This window comes from Peromyscus leucopus, chromosome 6, assembly GCF_004664715.2.
Source record: "Peromyscus leucopus breed LL Stock chromosome 6, UCI_PerLeu_2.1, whole genome shotgun sequence".
In the NCBI taxonomy this organism is placed as follows: Eukaryota; Metazoa; Chordata; class Mammalia; order Rodentia; family Cricetidae; genus Peromyscus; species Peromyscus leucopus.
This window is the reverse complement of record NC_051068.1, coordinates 52,869,381-52,890,227: the sequence shown is the minus strand read 5'-3', so window position 1 is coordinate 52,890,227 and position 20,847 is coordinate 52,869,381. Positions and strand designations below refer to the sequence as shown.

The following is a 20,847-nucleotide window of genomic DNA, read 5'->3' as shown; positions in this document are numbered from 1 at the left end:
TCTTGCCAGAATTTCAGACAATCTTACCCATTACTCTAAAACTTGCTACAGAACCTACAGTTAGTCTAACTAAGATTTAACTATCTGAGCTTTCTCACAGTACCCAACAGAGATAACATCACCCCCTAAACGGCAGGAAACAATTCTAAGAAAACGACGCCCCTTCTCCCTTAGGTTTCATAATTCTCAGGGTTATGGATGACGGTTGTAGGGTTGGGGGTGGAAGAAAATATTAACTCAGTATTGTAAAAAAAAAAAAAAAGGGGGGGGGCGGAAGAAATGGAACGGATAGGTATAAGATATGATGGTAAATCATTGTATATACTAGTAAACAAACTTGGTAAAATAGCAACCTTAGACAATTTGCACTGTAATTTGTACTGTTATAGATTCTTATATGTTGATACAAATGTAAACTATTTTTATACTCCTGTTTAAGATAATTTGTATATTGATACAAATACAGAACTATATTTGTTATAATGTACATATATTTCTACTCTTATTTGAAACATTTTTATATTGATACAAATGTAAATTTATATCTGTCATACTTTATATATGTTCTACTTCTGTTAGGATATTTGGTATATTGATATATATTTAAGATTATTGTCATATTGCATGTCGCACTATATATTCCTACCTCTGTTATAGATATCTTCTGTATTGTCACAATTTTGAAGTCATCGTTCTTCACCATACATTTGCTTATAGACTGTTTATCTTATTTACGTGAAGCCTTAGTCCTTAGGTTATTTCGGTAGATAAGATTTATAGATTTATAGTCGCCTATGCCTGTCATCTCTATAGTTACATTAGTTAGGTTATCCAGATTTACAGATACATAGGTCAGATGGACAGGTAATCTTCAAACACTTCATAGACCTAGAGAATATGACATTTAAATAACTTAGAATTCTGTTGACGTGAGGCACAATTGCTCCTGGCTGCACCAATTGATCCCGAGAGAATGTTGGGCTTCTAAGACATTTCCATTTGGAAGTTTGTCTTTTTGGCACAAAATGGCCTACTGGGCAAAGAACTGCCCTTGCCTTGATGGCTGACAGTACAAATGCAATGCTGTCCTTTCTGGACAAGCGGGACACAAGGAAAGCGACCACTATACTCTGCCAAGACAGGGTAAGATGGTCTTTCAGAAATCCTGCTTCCGAAAATGGTCTGTCAGATACTCTAGGCCTGTAGCCAATTTGAATGCACCAACAATGCTGAGAAACATTAGGTGACTGTCCAGGCTGCCAGCTGTCTTGGTCTACTCTTGCAAGATTCCCGAAGTTGCTTGCATCCGTCTACCATTTCTCAGGTACCATTATGTTCCTTCTCAGGTCTTTGATGGGATTGAAGACTAGCAGTTATAGTTACAACTTAGTATATATAATATCTTAGATAGAACATATTAAGTATTAGATCCAGGTTCTTTAGGATAGGACACCTTTGAATGATCTTTATAACATGCCGTTTACCTATGCTCTATACTTCTCTGGATTTTAGAATGTGTTTCTTGCTTGATATTGTTTGCATTGGTTGTAGTTACATCTTATCTAGGTCATTATCCCTCATTATTTCTGGACAATATTTGATAACCATTCCTTTGTATATAGTCTTGTATTAGTTTAGAACCTTCTTATTTAGACAAAAAGGGGGAGATGTAGTGGGTAGCCATTCCAGGTTGGATCTGGAAGCTCCAACCCCCATTGAGACTCTGGCAACTGTCACGCCTACGAGGCGGGGCGAGGGGAGGTGCTGGAAACCTGAGAGCTGGATGGGCAAGCGCTCGCTCTGGGCGCGCTCTCTGGGCCTGGACCCTGGATAGTGGAGATTGATTGTGCAGAGCTCCAGAGAACACCGCTGGATTGCGATACACTTTCCCCAGACCCCCGCGACCTATCCATTCCTTCATTTGTAAGTCATCCACTAAATAAATCTTCCTTTTAACTACGTGGAGTGGCCTTTATAATTTTCCCCAATAATAACCTTCTTTTGTATTTTAGACAAAAAAGGGGAAATGTGGTGATATTTTATTTGTGCTCTAACAAATAAAGCTTGCCTGAAGATCAGAGGGTGAAAATAGCCATTAGTTAACCATAGAGGTCTAGAGGTCTGTACGGAAAGACAAGAAGTGATATTGCTTGGTAGAGAGAGGAATATAAGGCAGGAGAAGACAGGGGCTTGGCCTCTTTTCAGTGGAGGATTTCATGGAGCTAGTGGCTGGCTGCTCTGCCTCTATGATCTTTCAGCTCCTAATATTGGCTTCTATGTTTAAATTATCAAGATCATGCACTACAGGGTGGCATCACCATCCCTGAATTCAAGCTCTACTAATAGTGCTATAGTAATAAAAAACAGTTTAGCATTGGCATAAACACAGACATCTGCATCAATAGAATCAAATTGAAAACCATGACATTAATCCACACACCTATAAACACCTCATTTTTGACAAAACCAAAATTGTACAATGGAATAAAGAAAACATCTTTAACAAATAGTGCTGGCATAACTGGATGTTGACATGTAGAAGAATGCAAATATATTCATATCTATTGCCATGCACAAAACTCAAGTCCAAGTGAATCAAATACCTCAACATAAATCCAGATACACTGAACCTGATAGAAGAGAAAGTGGGAAGTAGCCTTGAAAGTGTTGGCACAGGAGATTACTTCCTTAATATAACACCAGTAGCACAGACACTGAGAACAACAATTAATAAATGGGACCTTCTGAAACAGAAGCCTCTGTAAGGCAATGGACACAGTCAAAAAGACAAAATGGCATCCTGCAGATTGAGAAAAAATCTTCACCAACCCCACATATGACAAAGGGATGATCTCCAAATACATAAATAACTCAAGAAACTAGACCTCAAAATACTAAATAATCTAATTTAAAAAATGAGGTACAGATCTAAACAGAGAATTCACAACAGAAGAATCTGAAATGGCTAAAAGACATTTAAGAAATTATTCAACATCCTCAGTCATCAGGGCAATGCAAATCAAAATGACTCTGAGATACCATCTTAACACCTGTCAGAATGGCTAAGATCAAAAGCACCAGTGACAGCTTATGTTGGACAGGATGTGAAGTAAGGGGTACACTCCTCCACTGCTGGTGGGAGTACAAACTTATATAACCACTCTAGAAATCAGTATGGTGGTTTCTCAGAAAACTGGGACTTGATCTAGCTCAAGACCCAGCTATACCAGTCTTGGTCATATACTCATAGGATGGTCAATCATACCACAAGGACACTTACTCAGCTATATTCATAGAAGCATTATTCATAATAAGCAGAATGTGGAAACAACCTAGATGACCCTCAAAAGAAGAATGGATAAGGAAACTGTGGTACATTGACACAATGGAGTATTGCTCAACATAGCATCATAAAATTTGCAGGCAAATGGATGGAACTAGAAAAAATCATCCTGAGTGAGGTAACCAAGACCCCAAAAGACAAATATAATATTTACTCACTTATAAGTGGATATTAGGTGTAAAGCAAAGGATAATCAGGGTACAATCCACAACCCCAGAGAAACTAGGTAACAAAGAGGACCCTAAGAAGGACACACATGAATTACCCTGGGAGGAGGAAGTAGATAAGTACTGGGCAAACTGGGAGGGGGAGATGGGAGGGGATGGGGGATGAGAACATCAGGGCAGGGGATGATCAAGTAGGGGGAAGGATGGAGAGGAAGAGAAATGAAAGAGATACCTTGATAGAGGTGCTACTATATAGTTAGGGAGAAACCTGATGCTAGGGAAATTCCCAGGAACCCACAAGGATGACACAAGCTAAGACTCCTAGCAATAGTGGAGAGGGTGTCTGAATTGGCCTTCCCTGTAATCAGATTGGCGACTACCCTAACTGTCATCATAGAGCTTTCATCCAGTGACTGATGGGAACAGATGCAGATCCACAGCTAGACACTGGGTGGGGTATCTGGAGTTCAGTCTAAGAGAGGGAGGAGGGATAAATTTAAAAAATATTCAGTTTAAAAAAAATTCAGAATATCAAGCAGACCACATCTCAGTAAAGACCACTGCAAATGGCCATTAGCTCTGCCTAATGCTAAAGATGAAAATGTTTTTACAAAATGCTAACTCATTTCACCCCTATATCTCTCATCATTCATTGCATTTTTGACTAATCTTGAAATACTGATATGACATTGCTCTCTGGGATAGCTTTGGACATTAGACCTTCTTAGGAGCAATGAAAACAGTTACAGAATCTCAGTGTAGACATGGCATGCTCTGATGCAGATAAATTGGCTTCATTGTAACTCACAATTAAAATGTTCCAGTCCTGTACAAAATCCTACTACATCTCCACAAGGTTTCAGGAGCCTTTCCTTTTTTCTTTTTTCTTTTTCTTTTCTTTCTTTCTTTTTTTTTTTGTAGTTTCTTTGTGTAGCTTTGCACCTTTCCTGTAACTCGCTTTGGAGACCAGGCTGGCCTCAAACTCACAGAGATCTGCCTGCCTCTGCCTCCCGAGTGCTGGAATTAAAGGCGTGCAACACCACTGCCTGGCTCAGGAACCTTTTCTTTACTGTTACTAACTTATGCACATAGTATGTTTCCATTATACATTTCAGTTTTCACTATAGTTTTCCATTAAAGCCTAGAAAACTATTCTATACGTTAAACAGTATTACCATCTTCATTGTATACAACCTAGCTGTGATTATAGGAATGAAAAGAAGAACCAAGACTTGAGTGTGACCTGACTCTGGATGCTAAGCACCTTCCACTTCATTGCCTAGTATCTACTTTCATGTTTCCTTCCTTTTAGTAAATCTTAGTTCCTAAACTGGAATGGATTTGCTGTGGCTTTTAGCAGGTTTTTCTTTCTGGGAATTTGTAGGAGGAAGTGTATGGACAGGTATTTTGGATTTCATCCAGCCCTGGTGTTTCTTTGTTACTTGATGCATATCTATGTATGCCTCAGATTTTTTTTTCCACTAAAATCTGGTAGTAGTTATCCTGGGCATAGCATGGGGCTTGCAAGAGAACTGGATGAAATGATATTCATAATGTTCTTAGTATCACTGCCCTAGTATGGTATGCAATCTGAGGTTATATGTACTGGGATAGGAAAAAGATAAAACATTAAGTATCTTGCAGTAATATCACTAGGCCTACCCCTCAACTTATCTTTCTGAGAATGTCCTACAAGTCCTTCCAGAGGTGTATTTTTAAGGTGCTTCTAAATTCTGCCAAGTTGACAGAATTTATGCACAGTCAAGACCAACCATCAAAATGACAGGATCTCAAATATTGTTTGTCTTTTGATCAGATTATGCCTTTTTCTGACTCAGTGATATCTGTGCTCAGGGCCCTGTGCTGATTAGTAGTAACCCATAGGTAAGTTTTGCTTTTGCTCATGCTGTCCAAAGAATTAGCTCACATCACTGCTGTTGTATAGCCGATGATCAGCTTTTTGAAGGGCAATGTAAGGTCACAGGCATTCCTGAGGTAAAGTCATGTTTTCAAGGTGTTTTGCCCTAGTAGGGAAGGGAGACACAGACAGCTATGTTATGATATAGAAAAACACGATTATTGCTAAAGTACAAAAATAAAACAAAATGCTGTGTTTGCAGAATAGACGGGGCAATTAATTGTACCTAGAAGATGATGAACAGAGGAATGAAGAAACAAATGTTTACCCAAGGGCTAAAAAGATGAAGTTAACCGCATGCTCCACCATGGCCTCTAGGAGGAAGCTGCTTTTAACTGCTTGGTCAGTATGGTCATGTTGGGAAGGCGTAGGTTCGGAAGACCAGAAGCTAGTGGGGAGGTAACTCTCTCCTGGATCAGAGAAGCAGCAGCAGCCTTGTCTTTGAACCATTTCCAATGAGGAGATGGGAAGAGAATTCTAGGTGAGAGTGAAGAAAGTTAGCTGTAACTCCAGTCCAAAGAAGTGGGCAACAGGGGGCAAGGAAAACAGAGGAGCATAAATTCACCTCCCTGCAGAGTAATTACAGGACAGAAAAAGCAAAGGGATTTGGATATGGACTGGAGTGTAAGCATAAAGCCACAGATGGGGCATCTGCTCAGTGGAAAAGTCCCAAGATTTTAAAGGAAGCAAAAGCAGGTAGGTGTGTGGGTCCATTTGGCCCTTGGGTGCTCTATTGTGCTGGTGGAGATTGGCCTATCCCTGCAGGAGAAGTGAGCCATTATTAATTTATAAGTCCTTTGCCTTAGCAAAATATCAACACTGGACACATAGACTTCATCCTGTTTTTTTCCTTATAGAATTTTAATTGATTCACAGAAAATAGCAAAGGAGTTCAAGTTCAGCAATTAAGAGCTTGGTTATGAATTTTACACGACTAAAAAAAAGGTAACCTGAAAATTACCCATACGACCATAATGAACATTAGAGCCGTTTAAGACTTGACTATCAAGAATGATTTCTGCTGCCATAATTTTCCAGAAAGACAACTGTGTGAATTGATTAGTTCCTAGCTCAATTAGTTAGTTTCTCATTACACATTGCTGTCTTAGCAATGAAAACATTTAGAGATACATCTTTATGGGAGCTAAGTAGGCCAGTCAGCTTAATGGTCTTAGAATAATTAGGGAATTTTGCATCATCAGCCAGTGGGATACCTGCCTCTTCTGGTGTAGCTTTGCGGATGTTTTTTCTTTTTCCCTCTTCCCTCCCTCATTAGTATCTGTTACTGAACAAAGCCCAACTCTATAGAATATCACTATAAAATATTTTACAAACAGACATGGGACTGATCTAGCTGATATAAACCATTGTTAACTTATCCAATAAAGTGGTAGGCAGACAAAATTTGTTCCCGTGTGAGATAACTTAGTGTGGCATACATGATTGCACTCCTAAAAATGTTTTCCTAATGTGTAAGAGAGGCTAATCCAGGAAAGGTACATACTGTGGCTGAGGAGATGATTACACTGTTAATGTCCTTGCTTTACAAACCTGAAGATTCAAATTTGATCCTCAGAACCTACACACAAGTTAGGCGTGGTGCACAAGCTTATCATCCCAATCCTGGATAGGTAGAGACAGGAAACAGAAAGATCCCTAGGTCATGCTGGTGAGCTAGATGACCCTATTTGGGAAGACCAAGCCAGGGAGAGACTTGGTCTTAATAAAATGAAAGAAAAAACAGGTGGGTGGCAGTTGATGTAGGATACTGGAATACCCCTTTGCTTCCTGATGTACACACATATATGTGCACCCACACAAACATGAGCATGCACAAACACACAAAGAAAAGATAAACTTGTAAGTTCTCCCATTTGCCCTTCTGCATCTATGATATATTATCTGTAATCTGTAATGCCATCCTTTCCTCTGCACACATGTCTTCAGAGTCTTTCTGAACACAGCACTGTAAGCAGCAAGAGGTTAGATTTGTCTTGAAAAACAAATTAGATAGATAATTGCCCCATTAAACTGTAAGCCTCACAGAAATCAGGCACTAGGTCTAAATAAATCTTATGGATTTTTGAACATATAATAAATATATGAATGAGTGGATGGATGCATGAGTGAAAAAATTTTTTTAATTTTTATTTGTTTTTATTTTATTGTTAGCTGTCATAGGAAGCTTGCAGAAAACCTCCTCTGTGTTGTGGGAATGGCTCTCAGCATGACCATGCACTGTGGAGCTCATAGACCCTTACAGCTGGACCAGACCCAAGGGAAGCCCTTCTGCCATGTTTTCATTTCAAGAAGATGAAAATAAGATACTAACCATCTGAAATACAAGGGTTGATGCTTGAGAACCACTCTGCTGTGGTTCACATCTTACTAATTTCTCTATGTTATCACATCACTCATAAAGTAGGAATAATGATACTGCATGCTTGGTAAAGTTGTATGGAGTCCAAGTAAAGGAAGGAGTGGGAATTTCCAAGTGTAGTTCCTGGAAAATGGACATGACAACTACCCCCAAACAAACAAAATCCCAAACAACACCAAGAACACTAAACAAACAAAAACACAACCACAGTAAAACAACCAGCAGTTACTGTTGGGCCCTGACCCCGTTCCTTGGGTAGCTGTTGCCTTGCTTGATGACCTTGATCAGATGTCCTCCCTATGCTAATTCCCTGCCAGTTTCATTTCTTCTAAAAAGCTTACTGGAGGTCCCTTGCTTGCGTATCCTGCATATTGGTGTAATGCTAGAATGTAAAACATCTGTAGAGAACTTCTGCCCTCCTAGGTTCTTCCATTGTGCTGTAAGCATGTATTTAAGGCCTCTTCCTTCTGTCAATAAAGGGCATTCTACTGAGACGAATGACCCTCTGTCTTGTCGCTGTTTTAATCCTCAGCCCCTCGCTAGGATATGGTGAACCGGTAGTAGTGTGGGCGCTACAAGTTACTGTTCCCCACCCCACTTCTCCTTTTCATGTTTATTAGCTGAAATGGGGATGGTATAGATAGATGTAGCAATGTAGTAAAATTATCATTGTTTTTCAGGTAATGATATTTGTTTTCCTTTCTCTTACAGTTTTAATGAGTTGGAACCTTTTCTGAGTTATCCTTACATGTGTACATGAATATTATAACAAAGGGAATATAAGGAGCAGACCTTTATTAAATAAAAATAAGATATTTTGTGAGTGGAAAGTATAAATTTCTTTAATGTCAAGCTCTTTTCTTTGGCTAATCATATCATGCTTCATAGAAAATATATTTTTCAGCATTGTCTTTAAATAATAGAGGATGTACCTTAATTGAAAATGAGTAAGGTGAACTAGTCTTCTAAAACATAACTTAAAGACAACTTTAAACATTCAGACCTTCAGTTCAGGCATTGGTCAGGCACAGGGAGGGAAAGGGAAAGTAAGTTGGCTTAATGTTGGTTGCCAGGAAACATACAAACACACCAGGATAGAGGGAACAAACAACTCCACATTTGCTGGCAAGGTGGCCTTTGGGGGCAAGAACATCACTGGGTGGGTGAGTGGGCAAAATGTTTTTGTTTAAACATTTTGCTTCATTATATAGTTGGAACTTTCATTTTAAATTCTAGTCTAAGCTGGGCCCCTTTCCAAAGGCACCTACTGAAGGACAGAGCAGCAACAAAAGAGACAAACACAGAGGGTTGAAGGATGCTGAGGAAGGGTGAAGCTATCAGGGGTTACACTGGTGCTGCACTTGAATTAAACAAGGGGCCACAGCTGGAGACAACATGCCTTGAAAAAACAGAAGGTGTTACTGTGAGTAAAGACTATGGCACAGGCCTCCTTGAAAATCAGCTCTGTGTGGAGGATTTCATGAAGATACAACAGGTCTTTGAGGTAAGTGCTAAGCTGACTGACCGGAGGATTTGGGCTGTTCACAAGGGGCAGTATCATAAAATGCACACTTTTGTTTAAAAATCCTTTAATAGCATGTCTGAGAGATAGCTAAGTTAACAGAGTATCAGTAACATAAGTCTGAAGACATGAGTTTGATTCCTAGCATCCATGTGAAAAGTCAGGTGTACAGGTTGCTCACTTAGAATCCCAGTGCTGGGGAACTGGAGACACAGAATTCTCTGGGCCTCACTGGCCATCAATCCAGTATAGTCAGTGAATCAGCCAATCCCAGTGAGAGCCCCTGTCTCAAAATATGTGGTAGATGTCCCCTGCAGAACAATGCTTGAGACTGATTTATGGCTTCCACATACTTGTATGCATACATGTATATCTGTATACACACACACACACACACACACACACACACACACACACACATTTCTATATATTTAATAGTCAAATAGGGACTTGAATAGGGTCAGGTTCAGGCTTAATTAACATCAAGTGCTTGTAGCATTATCTTTCAGGTCTTTGGGACAAATACTAACAATTTGAAGTTGATACACAAAAATAACACTATCAAAAAAGTACAATTGATTATTGCATATTTTCTTAGAATTTAATATACTTTGCCAGAAAGTAAAACATATGCTTACAAATGAGAAAAGTCAGATGATTAAATTAACCCTCTTGGTAAATAACTGTCCTTGTACTTGTTAAGAAAATAGAACTAAGAAAATGCAGGCACATATGTCTAGTTTGTGAAGTCTCACTTCTGCCTCCCTCTAAGTGACCCAGCCCCTTTCAGATCTGATATGGGCACTATGTTGGTCTATAATCCTACAGCAAGGGACCCGCTTCCCATGCCTCTTGTTCTTTCTTGCAATAATGCCCATCAAAGCACAATTTGAGGTTTTTGTTTTCATTCTATATAGAAAACAAACCACACGGTAACCACAACTGCATAATTTCCCCCTCCTTACCTTAGCTAATTAATTTGGAATTCTGCAACTATGTATAATGAATTAACATACTCCAAAGTGAAATTGGAAGTTTCAAATGCAGGAAGGAAGAGTGCCATTCAGTGCTGTGGAATTTAGACAGACATAAACCTCTATCCTTTCTGCTTCATTATGCTTGCTAAGATGTGATCTCGGGGCTCCACAAGCTCTCTGGGGGTGCTTGAAGTGTCTGTATTCATTGGAAGCAGACATATAATGTTTTGGAGTTCAGTCAGTCTTAAAGTTAATAAAACATGAAATCGAGCAATGACACTGAACTCTAATTGGCATAGATTTTAACCTGTAGCTATCAGTGAAAACAGATGTGGTAGCTGGCGAGATGGCCCAACAGCTAAGAGTCCTGTGTAAAGATCCATCAGAGGACCTGAATTCAGGTCCACGGCAGGCAGCTCATCCTTCTGTAACTCTAACTCCAGAGGGAGTGATGTCTCTGGCCTCTGTGGAGACAAGTATACACACACACACACACACACACACACACACACACACACACACACTCAGAGAGAGAGAATTAAAAGTACAATTAACTTTTAAAAGGCATTTACTATTGAAAATGTACCCTAATAAACTTATCTGGGGACCAGAGGACAGATCCAACCACTAGATTAGACACAGAGGCAAGACAGAGGTGGCACATGCCTTTCATCCCAGCACTTGAGATCTCATGCCTTTGCTACCAAGTATTTGGGAAGCATACAGCCCTTTAATCCCAGCACTAGGAAGGAAGGAAGATGGCAGGGCACAGAAAGGTATATAAGGTGTGAGTAAACAGGAAGTCTTGCTCTGGAGGCTGAGGAGTTGGTAAGGTGAGATTGGCTGTGGCTTTTTCTGTTTCTCTGATCTTTCAGCTTTCTCCCCCCTCCCAAGCCCCCCACCCCCACTCCCAGCCCAAAAGAAAACATACTTGGTGCTGCTTGGTATAACAATTCAGATTCTACCTGTATAAATATCAATCATTTCTGTGTAACAAAATCTATCATATTCAGCAGCACTGGGAATACTGCATTTTGTTCTTTTAATCTTTGTATATTTGCTATTCGTCTGATTCCATTTGTCTGAAAGATTCCAGTGTGTCCCATGCCCACTGCCCCAGATAAATTTGGCATGTTTTGATAGTCACTGCAAACATTTTGACAGCTTGAGGACAATCAAGAAAATATAACAGTAGATTATAACAGCGTTGGCTCCAGAATGAACAGAAATGTGGCATTATCGTTCTAATGCTGAGAACACAAAGGATTTGAATGCTGGGGTCTGTGAGAGTTAAGGTTTTATACAGTAGGCATGTCAGGGAAACTGCTGCTGAATGTTGGGGCTGGGCGACATTTGTAACACATCAGTCTTGGGTGAACCCAAACCAAACCTCAACAGCTAAGGGAAGTTTGAGCACTTGTTTGTGTGGCCCCGAAACTTCAAATGACTGAACATTTATTTTGAAGTTACAAGATGGAGAAACAAGAGTGAATGGACCCAAAAGCATAAGAGCATGAAATTCCAAACACCCACAAACACTGGAAATCTATGACACTTTTCCTTTTAAAATGTGCAGGAAGTTCATTCATCGTTCACACACTCAGTGGACAGGATGGAACCAAGCTGACGGCAGGTTCACAGCCAAGACTGACTGTCAGGAGCAGAGAAGGAGCAATGCAGAGAGGATGACACATGGGATGGCTTCAGCTGAATCCATCCTATCCACCTCAGCAGTGGGTCCATATACATACACAGAGGGAGTTGCTCCCGGGCATACCTGCAGTGCAGCACTGTAAAGGCTGGTGCAGAAGGTCCATTCATGGAAGACTAGGTCTCAGAAACATCAGGCTCTGCAAACAGATGCATTTAGCTTGTATTATGTTTGCTTGGTTTTTTGTTTTGTTTTTTGTTTTGTAAACACTGCTTATTTGGAACAGAGAGCTATCACGGATTAGCTAAGATCCAGCTCTTTAAATACAGGCAGTGATTAAATGAAATACAGAGACTGGAGGCAGTGGTCTGAGGAGGAGAGCATCTGCCTGGCATGTTCAAGGACCTCGGCTGGGTCTCTTAAGTACTAGGGGGAAAAAATCACATTAAGAACCAGCCTCCATTTATCCTGGTGCTGGAGAAGTTTACACAAGAGCTCCTCTGTAGATGTAACCAACCGTCTTATTAAATAAGAAACACAGAAACAATGTAAAAGAGAAAGCCAAGAGGTCAGAGCTCAGAGCTAAAATCTCACCCTTCCTCCTGCTGTCCCAGCTTCGCGAAAAGAGAGACCTACTTCCCGTCGGCTTGTTTTTTTTATAGTATGTTGTTCTGCCTTCTCATTGGTTGTAAACCCAAACACATGACTGCCTCGTCACTGTCTGAATGTACAGCCCCCTAGGTCTTAAAGGCATATGTCTCCAATGCTGGCTGTATCCCTGAACACACAGAGATCTTATGGGATTAAAGGCGTGTGCCACCACCGCCACACTCTTGCTATGGCTCTAATAGCTCTGACCCCCGGACAACTTTATTTATTAACATACAATCAAAATAATATTTCAGTACAATTAGATTACCACCACATTTCCCCTTTTCTATTTTAATAAAAAGAAAAAAAGCAAAAGGTTATAACTAACAAAAGAAAAACTATATGCAAAAGTACAATAACTATATACAATATATACAAGTAATAAATACCTAAACAGGTATTTGACAAATCAGAGGAAATAATTCCATTATCTATCCTATTTTGGTAAATCCAAGATGTATCTAATGCACTTTCTATCCTAATTAATTTTCAACTATAACTAACTAATCTTCAACCATAACTAACTAATCTTCAACTCCCTCAGAGACCCAAGAAGGGAATAATATTAGCTAACAAAAATAAAAACAGGAAGTGCATGCAAGCAACTTCCAAAAAATTTTGTGAGTTGACAGAAACAGCCAGCTGCCTGGGCAGTCACCTGAGGTTTCTCCGCAGTGTTGGGGCATCATCTTCAGCCTATAGGCTTAGTGTATCTGACAGACTCATTTGTGAAGTAGGATGTACACAAGGATGTACACAAGGTCAACAGTTCAACCTCACATTGGGTGAGAGCAGTCCACATACCAGAAACACCTGAATTCCACTAGTGTCCTGTCATGATTCAGGATTTTAAATTCTGGAAATTGTTGACAGTTTTTAAATTCAGCTGTCCATTCTTCTTGGCTGTGTATATATGGCTTCATCTCAGCATCCCCTTCTTCTCCACATCCCTCTATTAAATGCCAGTCTACTTTCGAGAGGCATGAGCTTTTAGCTGCTGTTCCATTGTACAACAGAATCCATCGGCCCTCTGCCTGTTAAGCTGCTTTGAAGAAAAGGGCACCGTACCTTTTCCGGATGCGAAGGCCACTTCAGGGATGGGGCCGTATTGTCCTGGCCTCAGAAGATGCCTTTTGATAAAGCCATCACCACACTTGTTTTGGCAAGAATCAGTAGTCCCTTGTTTCGTGTTCTGTCTGTCCATTTTGTCCTGTTGATTCGAGGATACTTTGTTGTCCAGTGGCTAACTTTTGCCACAAGGAAAGTTGACTCCATATGCAGTTTCTTCAATGCCCATATTTTCTCTGAAGTAGATTAGTACTGCCAGGAGCTGACATGTCTCAAAAAAGAAAAATTTTCTAAGTTATTAAAACATTTTAAATGCCATATTCTGTAGATCTCTGAAGGGTTTGAAGATGACCTGTCTAAAACATCTCTGCTTAATTTTTAAAACATATCTAATCTGACTACAAGTTCTATGATAATGTCTAACTACTAGCTTTCATTTCTTTATATCCTAATAGTTGATAATAATAACATTCAAGGATCAGAAATTTGCATTACATTGTTAAATGGATGGAATAAATACAATTAGAAATATACATATAGCATTTTCTAACAATATCAGTTTCAAATTTGTATACAATATAAAACAATTCAATCCAATGTAAAGTATTTAAAACTAGTAATTGTCTTTTTCTTTCTTTCTTTCTTTCTTTTTTTTCTTTTTTTTTTAAACAAGAACCTTAAATCTAATCTCCTTTGCTTAGCCTTTTTCTTAACCCTTTACAATAACTTGTAACCAACCCCCCTAAATACTGAAAATTATCCCAGACCCAAAACCCATTAAAAAGACCAAAAAACCACCCGCCCCACACCACCTCTTTGGGAATGTGGGCGTCGTATTCTTAAAATTGCTTCCTGCTGGATATGGGCGAAGTTTTCTTTATCCTGAAAGAAAAATTTTAGGTTAATTGTCAAATTCTAGGAGAGGTAACTATATCCTTCATTATCCAGTCTGTGTATAATGTCAAAGTTCAGGGTTTATCTCAAGTCCTTATTCAAGTAGTCTTTGAGACTGGATCATCTCAGCTAGTCATCTCAAATTTGCTCTGAGCACCTTGTCGTTCAAAGCTGATCTGTGGATGATGTTTGTCAGCTTAATGATATTATTATTGTCCACGTGGAATTGTTGTTGTTGTGGGGCCCCATCTTCTTTCTGGAGACTTCAGTTGATGTTAGGCCTGGCCGTGATTTCCTGCAGAAAACTGATAAGAGACTCGAACACAAAAACATATATATGCAGCTAGCCTATTTTCTAGAATTAGTTAGTACTCTATGTGACCATTCATATCTTAACAAAGTTTAAAATGTATATATATATTAATCTTGTAAATTTTGATATAAAATTTATACTTTGAGAAAAGTTTAAAGAATCAGAATAGAATCAAAGAGTTGAGATTAGTAATAGAATAGTCCCTTAATTAATTTTGCTTTTGTCCTGTACCATAGCAGAAGATGGCTCTTATTCTGGCATGATACAGGGAGTTTGCATTTTCCTTTTAACAACATGCTTGAGTTTAAAGAAGGAGAGAGCCATTCTCCAACTCCAAAGTCAGCTTTAAATTTTAATTGAACTGGGACTATTAGAAAACCAATAATGTTAAATCTTTAGAGAAAAGCAGAAACAAACATTTAGGAAGACATAAAAATTTTTTAGATAATATATACCCATACACCGTTTCACTCTGTTTCTTGGGATAGATGATTTGTCCCTTTTCTTCATTTGTCTCATTTGTCCAGTGTTCTTCAGATTCCTTAACCTTCATTCTCCTAAAAGACAAAAACAAAAACCTTTCCCAAGACTAATTTTGGGGATGTTCCTTTTTGACAAGTTATTATCTGATTAAATGAAAAGGCATGTTTTATTGATACAAGTTAGTTTAAATTGGATGTTCATGCTGGTTGATGAACTATCACCTCCTCAATTAAGAGGTCTCTCTTGTTCAAATCGAACCTTTATCAATTTTGATGGTACCCACAGCTTATCTTCTCCTGTAGAAACAAAAGCAAAACCACGTCCCCAATGTAATACATACCCTGGTTTCCATTCTGAGGTCAGCACATCCTTAAAGTATATAGGCTGATTTAATTCTGTAGTTTTTTCTATTATCCAATGTCTCTCTGCAGCTGTTGTTCCTTTCTCATTGGCATTCAGAAAATTCAAAGTTAGAAGAGCATTATGCAGTCTATTTCTGGGGGTTTTTGTTACCCATTTCTGTTTGTTTAGCATATCCTTTAGAGTTCTGTTTGATCTTTCTATAACTGCTTGACCTGTAGGATTATGTGGTATGCCTGTAATATGCTTTATATTGTAATAAGCAAAAAACTGTTTCATTTTAACAGAGACATATGATGGAGCATTGTCAGTTTTGATTTGTGCAGGTATACCCATGATGGCCATAACTTCTAGCAAATGAGTGATTACAGAATCAGCTTTTTCAGAACTCAAAGCAGTTGCCCATTGAAATCCTGAATAAGTATCGATAGTGTGGTGTACATATTTCAATTTTCCAAATTCTGCAAAGTGAAACACGTCCATCTGCCAGATTTCATTTCTCTGAGTACCCTTTGGGTTACATCCTGCTGGTAATGGCGTTTGATTGTAGACGGAACAAGTAGGACATTTCTTTACTATTTCTTTGGCTTGTTGCCAGGTTATGGAAAAATCCTTTTTTAAACCTTTACTATTAACGTGATGTTTTTTATGAAATTCTGAGGCCTCCAGCACATTTCCTATCAATAGTTTATCAATCTCATCATTGCCTTGTGCTAGAGGGCCTGGCAGACCAGTATGGGATCGAATGTGAGTTATATATAAAGGATGATTCCTTTTCCTGATTGTATCTTGTAATTGAATAAATAGTGAAGTTAATTCTGAAGCATCAGGGATAAATTCTGCAGTCTCAATATGTAACACCACTCTTTCAGCATACTGAGAGTCAGTTACTATGTTGAGAGGTTCTGAAAAATCCATTAATACCAACAGAATAGCATACAATTCTGATTTTTGAACTGAATTATACGGACTTTGAACCACTTTACTTAAATTTTCTGATTTGTAACCAGCCTTTCCTTCTTTGTTGGCATCTGTATAAAATGTACGAACTCCAGATATGGGTTTTTGCCGTACAATTTGAGGCAAGATCCATTCAGCTCTCTTTATAAGATCAATTCTATTGCTTTTGGGATATTTGCTGTTAATTTCTCCCAAAAAATTACTGCAAGCTCTTTGCCAAGGTTCACTTTCTGTCCATAATTTTTCAATGTCCTCCTTAGTTAATGGTACGACAATTTCTGCTGGGTCTATGCCTGCTAATTGACGAAGTCTCAATTTTCCTTTGTAAATCAAGTCAGAGATTTTTTCCACATAAGTTTTTAATTTTTTATTTGGTTTATTTGGTAAAAATATCCATTCCAATATAATATCTTCCCTTTGCATTAATATTCCAGTAGGAGAACGCCTAGAAGGTAAGATAACCAAAATGCAATCCAGCTTTGAATCAATACGATCCACGTGTCCTTCATGCACTTTCTTTTCTACCAAGGCCAATTCTTTCTCAGCTTCAGGTGATAATTCTCTTGGACTATTTAAGTCCTTGTCACCTTCTAAGGTTCTGAACAAATTAGTCAGTTCATCATTTTTTACCCCAACAATAGTTCGTAGATGAGAAATGTCTCCAAATAATCTTTGAAAGTCATTAAGAGTCTGTAGTCTATCTCTCCGAATTTGCACCTTTTGGGGTCTAATTTTTGTAACTCTATTTTATATCCTAAATAATTAATAGAATCTCCTCTTTGTATCTTTTCAGGAGCAATTTGTAATCCCCAGCAAGGCAAAATTTTCTTTACTTCTTCAAACATTATTTCTAAAGTATCTGCATTTGAGTCAGCTAGTAAAATATCGTCCATATAATGATAAATTATAGATTTAGGAAATTTTTTACGTATCACTTCCAATGGCTGTTGTACAAAATATTGGCACAGAGTTGGGCTATTCAACATTCCCTGTGGGAGGACCCTCCATTGAAATCTTTTAACCGGTTGAGAATTATTATAAGTAGGCACTGTAAAAGCAAATCTTTCTTTGTCTTTTTCTTGTAAGGGTATTGAAAAGAAACAGTCTTTTAAATCAATAACTATGAGAGGCCATCCTTTTGGTAACAGAGTAGGCAAAGGCATCCCAGATTGTAGAGAGCCCATTGGCTGAATTACTTTGTTAATTGCTCTAAGGTCTGTTACCATTCTCCATTTACCAGATTTCTTTTTAATAACAAATACAGGAGAATTCCAAGGGCTGGTTGATTCTTCAATATGCTGAGCATTTAACTGTTCTTCTACCAGCTCTTCTAAAGCCTGGAGTTTCTCTGTTGTTAAAGGCCATTGCTGGACCCATACAGGCTTGTCTGTTAACCATTTTAAAGGTAGAGCTGTTGGTGTCTTTGGAAGATCATCAGTTATTGTGCCCTGTTCTTGTATAATATGGATGGCTGGTGACCACTCATTAGAACAATATCTTCTAATATTTCTCTCAGTAATATGTGCTAGTTTATGATTTGTTTCTGAGATTGGAGGGATGTTAATCTGAGTATTCCATTGTTGCAACAAGTCTCGACCCCACAGGTTCATAGTTATGTTAGCCACATATGGTTTTAATTTTCCTCTCTGTCCTTCTGGACCTATACATTCGAGCCATCTTGCACTCTGTTTCACCTGAGATAATGTCCCAATTCCTAACAGTTGAACGTTTACCTCCTGAAGAGGCCAAGTTGGATGCCAAAATTCTGGTGCAATTATGGTAACGTCCGCACCTGTGTCTACCAGACCAGACAACAAAACACCATTTATTTTTATTGTTAATTTTGGTCTTTGTTCATTAATAGAAGTTTGCCAAAAAATTTTCTTTATGTTTTCTCCTGAATTTTCTATTCTCTCTGTTTCATCATCCTGACCAGCATGATTTATTCCAATAGGCATTTGGTTATTTAATCGCTCTCCAGAGCAGGCATTTCCTCTATGGCTGCAGGAAAGGTTTGAACTGGATTTGCACTGGGGCCTGCGCGAGGCCCCTCTGGGAGTTTCCCGAAGACTGAGGCAAAGGATTACCCTGTCTGTCCTTTGTTGATCTACATTCGTTGGTCCAGTGTTTTCCCTTACCACACCTTCTGCATACTCCAGAAGGAAGGGGCCTTCTGTTGCCATTGTTCCTTGAAGAAACATTGTTTCTGGGAATGACCTGTCTACAGTCCCTTTTCAAATGTCCTTGCTTTCCACATCCAAAACATCTAACACTCCTCAAACCTTTTGAAATTACTTCTCCTACCCATGTATCATCATGCTCATCAGCTTCAACATTAATTGTTTCTCTAATCCAATCTTCCATAGGTGCAGATCTTGCCCTTAATGGCCTGATTATTGTTTTGCATGCTGCATTCGCATTCTCAAAGGCCAAAGATTCAATTATTGCCTTACTAGCTTCTGAATCCGAGACCATTCTCTTTACTGCTGAAGCCAGTCTTTGTAAAAAATCTGTAAAAGACTCTTTTGGGCCTTGCTTCACCTTTGTAAATGACTCAGATTTTTTTCCTGGTTCCTCAACTTTGTCCCATGCATTCAAGGCTGCCGTTCGACATAAAATTAGGGTTTGGACATCATATAAACATTGTGTTTGTGCTGAAGCATATTGGCCTTCGCCCATAAGCTGATCCTGGCAAACTTGTATTCCTTTATCCCTCCATTGTTTTTCTATGTTTTTAGCCTCCTCCTTAAACCAAGTCAGAAATTGAAGTCTCTGGCTGGGTTCCAGAACACCTTGTGCGAGGTCCCGCCAGTCCTGTGGTACTATCCTATTATATGTTGACCAAGAGTTTAACATTTGCTTTACATATGGGGAATGCATGCCATAAGATACTATTGCCTCCTTAAACCTTTTTAAATCCAACATTTCAATTGGAGCCCAAGTATTTTGTGTAGCCATTTGATCAGGCATCTGCTGTACGGTTACAGGATAAATTAAGGGTGACTGTGTGAAAACAGGCTTTCTTTCTGCAACCTTATGATCCCGATTTGAAACAACTTCACTGTTAATTTCTTCTGTCTGAATTTTTACAGGTTTAACAAGTTCTTCTAAAGCTGTTATCCTGGCACTTAAATTGACTATCTTTTTAAATATTAAAATGTGGATTATTATAGTGATAAGGTGCATAATTCCACAAATACTAATATTATATAGTTGCTCCATTGCCAGACTGCCTACAATTTCGAACAAAAACCAATTTTCTTCCAAGGTACACATAAAACCCATTTGTTTTCTAATGTGGAAAAAATTCTCTTTTAGATAGTTTCCTTTAAAATATCTGATATGTTATGACTTACCAAATCTGCGTAGAACAGTAGAAATCCAAGGGGATTTTCAAAGCAGCCACCTAGTGTCCCAGGTGTAAATCCAAAGAGAGAGAGAGAGAGAGAGAGAGAGAGAGAGAGAGAGAGAGAGAGAGCGCAAGAAAGCGTAGCTGGCTAAAGTTTAAATGCAGCCACGTGTTCCCTCTTGTGCCGAATCAAGGCTTGGGTCTGGCTTCCTTAAGCTCCGACCACGTGCGTTGGCTTTACAGGCAGGGCCCTGTTCGGCAGGGCAACTCTGAGTTGTTTGTAGCACCGGCTTTAAGCAAGCAGGATTTAAGCAAGCAGCTCACCGATAGTCCAGCCTGAGGTCAAGCAGAACTAGACCCAGGCTAAGGACTAAGAAGCCGATCGCCGCCGGCCGCCACGTGCCGCCGCCGCCGCCGCGGGCCGCCTGCCGCCCTTGCGGGAAAGCGGACCTGTCGCCAAGCCAAGCAGTTTTTAATGGATTCTTGTCACGTTGGGCGCCAGATGTAGATGTAACCAACCGTCTTATTAAATAAGAAACACAGAAACAATGTAAAAGAGAAAGCCCAGAGGTCAGAGCTCAGAGCTAAAATCTCACCCTTCCTCCTGCTGTCCCAGCTTCGCGAAAGAGAGACCTACTTCCCGTCGGCTTGTTTTTTTTATAGTATGTTGTTCTGCCTTCTCATTGGTTGTAAACCCAAACACATGACTGCCTCGTCACTGTCTGAATGTACAGCCCCCTAGGTCTTAAAGGCATATGTCTCCAATGCTGGCTGTATCCCTGAACACACAGAGATCTTATGGGATTAAAGG

General features: G+C 39.2%; 1 protein-coding gene across 1 annotated transcript in view; it reads left to right on the top strand.

Moving 5' to 3' along the window:
• The first annotated feature begins 8,920 nt into the window (after positions 1-8,920).
• Wdr49 (WD repeat domain 49) overlaps positions 8,921-20,847 on the top strand; it is a 155,169-nt gene continuing 143,242 nt past the window's right edge. The window contains exon 1 of the mRNA XM_037206669.1: positions 8,921-9,312. Within this exon, the coding sequence (XP_037062564.1) occupies positions 9,124-9,312 (189 nt within the window). The 5' untranslated portion in view covers positions 8,921-9,123. The remainder of the gene's footprint in view (positions 9,313-20,847) is intronic.